Source organism: Vitis riparia, chromosome 13, assembly GCF_004353265.1.
Source record: "Vitis riparia cultivar Riparia Gloire de Montpellier isolate 1030 chromosome 13, EGFV_Vit.rip_1.0, whole genome shotgun sequence".
NCBI classification, from domain to species: Eukaryota; Viridiplantae; Streptophyta; class Magnoliopsida; order Vitales; family Vitaceae; genus Vitis; species Vitis riparia.
Window position 1 is genome coordinate 1,943,009 of NC_048443.1, and position 8,154 is coordinate 1,951,162.

At 27.8% G+C, this 8,154-nt stretch overlaps 1 protein-coding gene across 1 annotated transcript; it reads right to left on the minus strand.

The window, feature by feature from the left end:
- Positions 1-6,199: 6,199 nt before the first annotated feature.
- Positions 6,200-7,547, minus strand: LOC117929038. The gene is made up of 3 exons (XM_034849230.1): positions 7,440-7,547; positions 6,597-6,827; positions 6,200-6,509 (listed from the first exon to the last, which is right to left on the minus strand). The coding sequence occupies exons 1-3, from the start codon at positions 7,491-7,493 to the stop codon at positions 6,357-6,359; spliced, it is 438 nt and encodes a 145-aa protein (XP_034705121.1). The 5' UTR covers positions 7,494-7,547; the 3' UTR covers positions 6,200-6,356.
- Between the last annotated feature and the right edge of the window lie 607 nt (positions 7,548-8,154).

Genomic DNA, 8,154 nt, shown 5'->3' on the forward strand with positions numbered 1-8,154 from the left:
ATATACAAGAAGTGACATTATATATTATTATACATAGTCTTAATAAGCTCACCAGTATCTAGGTTTTTGATAATCGATACTTCTTAACACTATATTTGAATCACTCGTTCGAATTTCTTCATGAAATACAAGTGAAATATATTAACAAGATTATCGACATTTCATGTAGTTGATGGATCAGATTCTCACATTATATTGAATTTCCAAAAGAAGAATTTAGTGTATATATAATATATAATCAAAGGTTCTTCGTATAGGAGTAATGGCACTTCGACTGTAATTAAAGGCTAAGTAAAATTTGTAAAGTCTTATTTCCTAATTGTTTTTAAAATAAGTTTTGAATGTCAATACATATTATTCTTATTTACTTTAATGGTATGAATTAGCTTTCCTTGATCATTTTACCCCCATATAAAAAAGTGGCCTAGGGTTAAGATCATGTGACCCACCTAGGATAGAGTTAGGCTTAGGGTTAATTTTTAAGACCTAAACATCAATTTTGAGCATGTGTTGACCATACACTAGGGCACTTGAGACCAAACCTATCCCATTTTGATCTATCAAACTTTTTCCACTTTCCCTCTTAAAAGTTTTGAAAAATGGTTCCAAGCCTTTTGGGTTCTCATCATATTTAAAAGGAAACCTCTATTCACATGACCAAAAGCTTTGACTAGGGCCCTAAAAGACACATGTATTTAGGGTACCCTTATAGCTATACTACAAGTAGATACCAAAATGTCAGTCCATCTATTGTATTTTAGTACATGTAGGGCACAAGAAAAATCCATCTCAACTACCTTTGAATCAGCTAACTGATAGAGATCAACAAACAAAACCCCAATGTGATGGGGGTCCCTACAATTGAAAGGTACTTGTGGGTTGGCTAAGGGCCATTATGGTATGTCTGTGAGACCCTTATCAAGTGTTTCCATTGTGTGAGACTGACATTGGAAATTTTTGAAAAGCCCCACCTTAGCTGATCCCCTTAATGGAAACCAATCCATAGTGAACTCAACCACCATTTTTGGATCAATTTTAGATCTATCATCAATGAGAAGAATAAAAAAAGTTTGGTCATTTTATATCAACAAAGAAAATTATTTTTCCATATCAAACAAAAAAGTGGCAATCAATCAAAGATCACCATACAGTAAAATTTAATTTTTTTTTTTGCTTATATCTTGACAAAGTTGTCTCATCCAATTGGGCTTGCTTCAATAAGCGAATGAGAAGCTCTTAACATAAGAAAAGGCAAATTAGGCCGGTCCAACCCAAGTCCGCTTTCTACCGTTAAGAAAGGTATTTTTTTTAAAAAAAAGTAAATATTTTTTAAAATTTGTCAAATATTATTTTTATATTAAAATTATTTTTAAAATAAAATTATCAAATGGATTCTTAATTTCTTTCGTCTCTTTGTATCATATTCTTAGTTCTTTATTTCCTGATTCATCAGTTTTGATATAACTAAACTTGTTAACAACTTATATATTAAAAGTATAGAATGAGGTCATTGTCATATCGTAATATATTTTAACAATCCCGATATAACTAAACTCGCTAACAACTTATATATTGAAAGTATAGAATGAGATCATTATCATATTGTAACATATTTTAAAGGATGATGTTAGAGTTATAATTATTTTTGTAAAAAAAAATTATTGTTTTTTTTTTATTTTTTGATAATTTTATTATTAAAAAGAAATACTTATAAAGAATATAAAATTATTTATTAAAAAAAAAAACCAAACAAACCATTCAAATTAGGAATTTAACCTCTCATTTCTACAAAAATGAAAAAATTATATCAAATATTATTTTGGTAGCTCATCGCTTAGAAGTGGTTGGGAGGTCATATAAAACAATGAAAATGAACTTTACGTGGAACAATCCCAACCGTCCAACTCATTAAAGATCGACAGAACCAAGGTATCATAAAAAGGATGTTTGTTCTAGAATGGTCCAAAATGGGTCCCACCACTAAAACATGACACATGTATGGTAAAAAATGTTTGATTGATGGTGGCCCACCCACTCACGAGATAGTCCAGAGAAAAGTTGACCAAATCGGATGGATGGTATCCATCCATCTTGTCAATCACAAAAAGTTGTGGAGAAAAGTCTATGGAGCAGATGATGGATGGCATAAAGGACGGCACCAACCCATGTGCATGCATGTAGAGTAAAACTTTGTTCGACTTCATCCATAGTCCATAGGTTCTTGGTAGAGATCTGTCAATTTTTTTGGATTGGATTTTTTTGGATCATTTTACGTGGATTTACATCTTTGTATGGATTACCCAAAGCAAATTTTTAATTAAAATAATTTAAATTTTAAAATATTATATTTTAAATGTGTCGACTTTTATTTGAAGTATTTTTAATGAAAATATTTACTTTAAAAGTTTTTCTCTTTTTTAAGAATTACTTATGAAGAGCTCCACAACGCACAGTGATTTTTTAAAATTTTCAAATTATTTTTCAAAATTTTCCATTTTATTTTATTAAAACACTTTTTATAAAGGCACGGTCAAACACTCTCTATATCATCAAGTTTAACCTTATTATTTTCGGTTGTTGAATTAAGAATCTGTTTGATAGTAATTTTAAGAATCGTTTTTAATATTTCTATGCATTTAATAGCGATTTTAAAAAGTATTTCAGTCTTTTTAACATTTGAAAATTTTTATATTTCAAATATTAAAAATACTATAAACATTTTTAAAATCATTATCAAACGCATTCTAAAACACTTTATAAAATCATTGTCATACATATTGTTAGAATATGTTTGACAATGATTCTTAGAAGTATTTCTTGTCTTTTTAATACTTGAAAGACAAAATTTTAAGAATTAGAAAGGTTGAGAGTGTTTTCTAAAATTATTATCAAACAGACTCTTACAGTCCATTTGGTAATGATTCTAAAAAATACTTTTAATATTTTTAATACTATAAATTTTTTATTATTCAAGTGTTATAATGGTTAAAAACGTTTTTTAGAATCACCACCAAACACACTTTAAGAGTGTGTTTAATAGTGTTTTTAATTGAAGTGTTTTCTCTAAAAATGTTTTTAAGAAAATCATTTATCAAGTATTTCTCCATAAAATACTATAACTAATTTTTCAACACTATAAGTGATTTTTCTAATTTTTAAAAGTGTTTCCTAAATTTTGTCAAATGCTAATTTTCTTTCAAAAATACTTTTAGACTAAAAACATTTCCTAAAATGACTATCAATGCACATTAAAATTGCATTTAATAGTTTTTCATTTGAAGAATTTTTTAGTGAAAATATCTTTATTCAAAGTATTTTTAATAAAAATATTTTCTTTAGAAGTACTTTTCCCAAAAAATTATTACGAGTGATTTTTCAACTCTTTCAAAGTATTTTCCGAACTTTGTTAAATGTTTAATTCTTTTTCAAAAATACATTGTAGAACATGCTGAATAACAGTTAACTCTTAAGCTATGTTTGGTTCCCAGAAAATTTGAGAGAAATGTAAGAGAAAGAAAAAATGAAGGAAAATAAAAAATAGACTAAAAATCGATAAATTATTTTTTTGTTACTTCAAACTCATTTTATTTATTTTAACTCATCAATATAAAGATTAAATAATTTAAAAATACATAAATTTTTAATTAATTTTAATTATATTTTATTTTCTTTTATATTTTTTTATAGTACAACTAAACATGAAAAAATTATTTTCCTTTACATTTTTTTTTTCATTCATATTTTCTGAAACCAAACATAACCTTGTGTAACCACTTTGAAAAGTGTTAGTCGTGTATTGCTTTTAGTAAGTGGCTAAATTACTTATCACCTTTGGATGATGTTGCATAATTCATTGCATGATGTGAAATTAATCTTTGAAATGCCTTTTGAATCCTCTTTCCCAATGCTTTATCTAAGTCATCGAATCTATTGAAAATTACATTATGTTTTGGTAGGCTTTGAAAATAGTTTTTAAAAAACAATTTTTAAAAACAAGTTTCACTTATTTTCAAAAAAAAAAAAATATATATATATATATATAGATATATATTTAAGAATTTAAATATGAAAAATAGTTTTGTTTTCCATTTGTTCTTTATAAAGATGTACACACACAAATACAATCTCAAAATTTCCACAAAAATTCTTTATATTTTCAATGGTTATTGAGAACATTTTACAAAAAAAAAATAACTAAAAACACTTCAAAACTATTTTAAAAAATAATTTATTTTCATAATAAATTTTCAAAATATTGTTTTCTATGAATATTTGTCAAGCTTGTTTTCTAAATTAGAAAACTGTTTTTGAAAATAGTTTTTAAACAAAATCCGAACCTTATCGTGAGAAATATTATATTAGCTTCTAAAAATAAATAAATTAATATGATTAAATTATCTTATGATAATACCATACCATTTACCATATGAAATCCACTTTTGAAATGCTTTTTAAATCATATTTTCCGATTCGATATTTTAATATATAAATTAATAAAATTAAAGATATTTATATATTAAATATCATAAAAAAATTAAATAAAAAAATTATATAATAATTTTTTTTTATAGAACAAAACATATTCTATATATTCTGTCTTATCAATAATCCAATCCAGATCAAGGTAACCCAATTCTCTCTTAAATTGAACAACTTTAAACCCTAGTGGATGACTTTTTTGCCTTTTCAAATTTGTATCAATTCACGTACTAACATATCTCAAATCATTCCAAATCTAAATAGGTATAAAGTTGGCTCATTTCAACACAAAAAAACAAAAGCTACACCTAATACATCTTGGATTCAATCTTACCCAATATAATTGTGTCTTGGTACATAAAGCAATTTGCTTTATTTTCATTGTTACCCTCTTTGGTCATTGCTTGAACTAGGAAAGATGGGATTGAAGGAAAGTTTTTAGGGTAGGAGGGAGTAATGGGTCTCTTATATTTGTGGTGAACATTGACTCTCATACAAGGAAACAACAAGAAAAGAAAAGGGAGTACAACTTTTTCCTAAAAGAATCAAACTTTGAAACCATTGAGAAAGTATGTAAAATGAGGAAATGGCTCATCACCATGGGTTTTTTCAAGAACAATGAAGATGCTCAACTAATGAAAGAAAGTTGTAATTAGGGGGTGTAAATTTAGTCAAATTGATAAGATCGGTTTTATTCTTTTATCGGACAAAGTTGAAAATTGTGCTTCTAGTAATAGAAAAGTCGAATAAAATCAAATTCATGAAAGTCGATTTTATTTGATTTACATAGATTTGATGGACCCAAATTAGACCTTCAACCATTTAGGATCCATTTAGGTTTGGAAATTGATACACATTTAAATGGATTACCCAAATATATCAATTTGGGTCATGACCTAATAATGATGAATTACCCATGCAACATAAAAAATGAAACAATAAATATAAATAATTATAAATTAAAAAATGTATTGGTATAATAGAATAAGGACTAGGAAATTTATTTCCTTTATAAAATTATTTTTTTATAAAAAAAATTAAATAAAAAATTTAAATAATTATTTAAGAATAGACTTAGATAGAACCTAAGATGACTCCCAACGCTAAGAGTCCAAAGGAAAAAAAAAAAGAATAAAAGAATAAGCTTAAATTGAACCTCCGATTGTATCTAAATGATTAGAAACAAAATAAAGCAAAGTTGAAAGAAACCTAGAACGACGTCCCAATGATGAGAAACCAAAAAACAAATAATAAACTAAGATAGAACTCAAAATGACTTCCCAATGATAAGAGTCCAAATGAATAAAAAATAAATTTAGATTAAACATAAGATGACATCTTAATGATTAGAAACAAATTAGAACCTAAGAAGGTGTCCCAATGATAAAGAGTCCAAAGAAATAAAGAATAAACTTATAAATTTTACATATATAATACACCTTTAATAATAACTTAGTGTGTTTAATAAATAAAATTAACCTTTCTTATAATTATCAAACCAAACAAAACTTTATAATTATTAAAAATCAAAGTAATTTAACTAATTTAGATTAAGCCAATTATATTGGTTTTTGGGTTTCTGCTACACCCCCAATTTTATACTATGAATCAAAATTAAATTAGGTTATGAAAGAAAATCATATATCATAATAATTATTTTAAAAAAATATTTACATTTAAATTACAAAAGAACGAGACTCACTTCCAAAAACAAAAACAAAAACAAAAAAAGAACATGGCAAGCCCATTGCTTCACAAATTACAAAACATCATGGCCACTTGGGCCTTGTTCCATCATTTCTATTCTACAAGCCCTCCATAAGAAGTGGAGATGAGCCACGGCCCAATTTCCACATCAAGCTGGCCCAATACAAACCCTATTGGGCCTGAGAATGGGCTTTGGGTGATTCAATACCGCCTTTAACACAAGATTTCACAAACTGCTTTAGGCCCTTCTTATGGGCCTTTGAACGGGCCTTCTCTTCTCTCCTCTTCTCTTCTTCCAACTCTTCCTCCACCTGCAAACACAGCTGATACCATACACCAGCATCGAGTTATTAACTTACAACCGGTCACAACATCTGACGGCTAGGATGGACTGACTTAAAGTTTCTTACCTTTAGGAGACGAACCTCTACTTGAACTAGCCTCTCCATCAGAGATCCTTTGACCTCAGTCTCCGTCCTCACATCTGCAATCGGACGGCAGTGGTGCTTCTCTAGGCTTTTTGGGGAGAGATCAACGGACGAGGTTTGTCCATCACTGGTGAGGGCCCCACTTGATGGTGTGGATGTACATGAGCTCTTTGAGGACCTGCTACACCCTCTAATTTCCTCCAATTGCCTCAACTGATGCCACGTGGAATAGAAATTAATTGGAGAAAAATATCCAAAATAAAAGAAAATTCTAAAAGGAATATTATTCATTAAATTCTTATTATTTAAAATTATTATTTCAAATTTTTTGTTAATTCTAAAATTCTTATGGTATTAAAAATGTTTCTACGTGTTTTTAAAAGTTATCTTCAAAAATAATTATAGAAATTGTTTTAAAAAACGATTTTTGAGAACGATTTTTAAAAACGATTTTTGAGAATCGCTTTAAAGCCAAATGAGTTTGACTGATTTAAAAAAAAAACAATTATTTTAAAAACAATCATCAAACAAGGGCTCAAAAATCAACTACTTCACCATTCCAAACAAATCCATTATCTTGAAATCCAATTTTCAACTCTAAATTCAAACATTTTCCCTTGAAATCAAATTTTCTCATTGTCCAAACAAACCCCAAAGGTCAAATAAACCCCCCGAAAAATGAAGGTGGATCAAACATCATGAACAATAATATCTGGCTTAGTTTTGAAAGAACATAGCATTTATAATGCTATAAATTCTAAAATCACACATTCTCTTTGAATGAAAAGACCAGAGGCAAACACACCCTAAGGATTGAACACTTACGATGTTATCAAGACGGTCCAGCTTACAGATGATTGGTTCTTCGGTAGCAGCCATTTTCCAGCACTTCCCCGGGAAACAAACGTCTTATGTTCCAAAAAAGGCAAGGAGCTGTTTGTGGGTGCAAGGGTGCTTTTAAAAGACTCAGACACATGCATTGTAACAAGTTAAGAGCCACGTGGACGACAAAAGTCTATGTGTCAGTAGGTTGATCGTACACATGGCATATGATGTAGGGTTGTTGAGATGAGGATAATGATGAGACAGGTGATGTGTTATTTGTGTGACACGTCACGTATCTCATGCAACAAAGGACGAGCCACGTTTAAGTTCACGTCATCCTCGAACATATCACCTGATTAGCTTGCTACAATACAAAAAAAAAAAGAAAAGGAAAGCATATCAAGGTTTTTTTAAATATTTACCTACAAAGGAATCATTTTTTTTTAATTCTTAATTTGTTATAAAAATTTCTAAAATATTTTATATATTTTGAAGTATATTTTAGAATTTTAAAAAAAATACCTAAATATATATATTTCCTTTTAATTTTATTAACTTTAAATTTATTTTTTATTTTCTTTTAATTTTCCTTTCTTTAATTTTTCTTCAAAATTTTTAAATATCAAACATTATAAAATCATAAATTTATACAAAATCATATATAAGCATTTAATTAAAAAAAATTTATTCTCTAATATAATATAAAAATAATAAA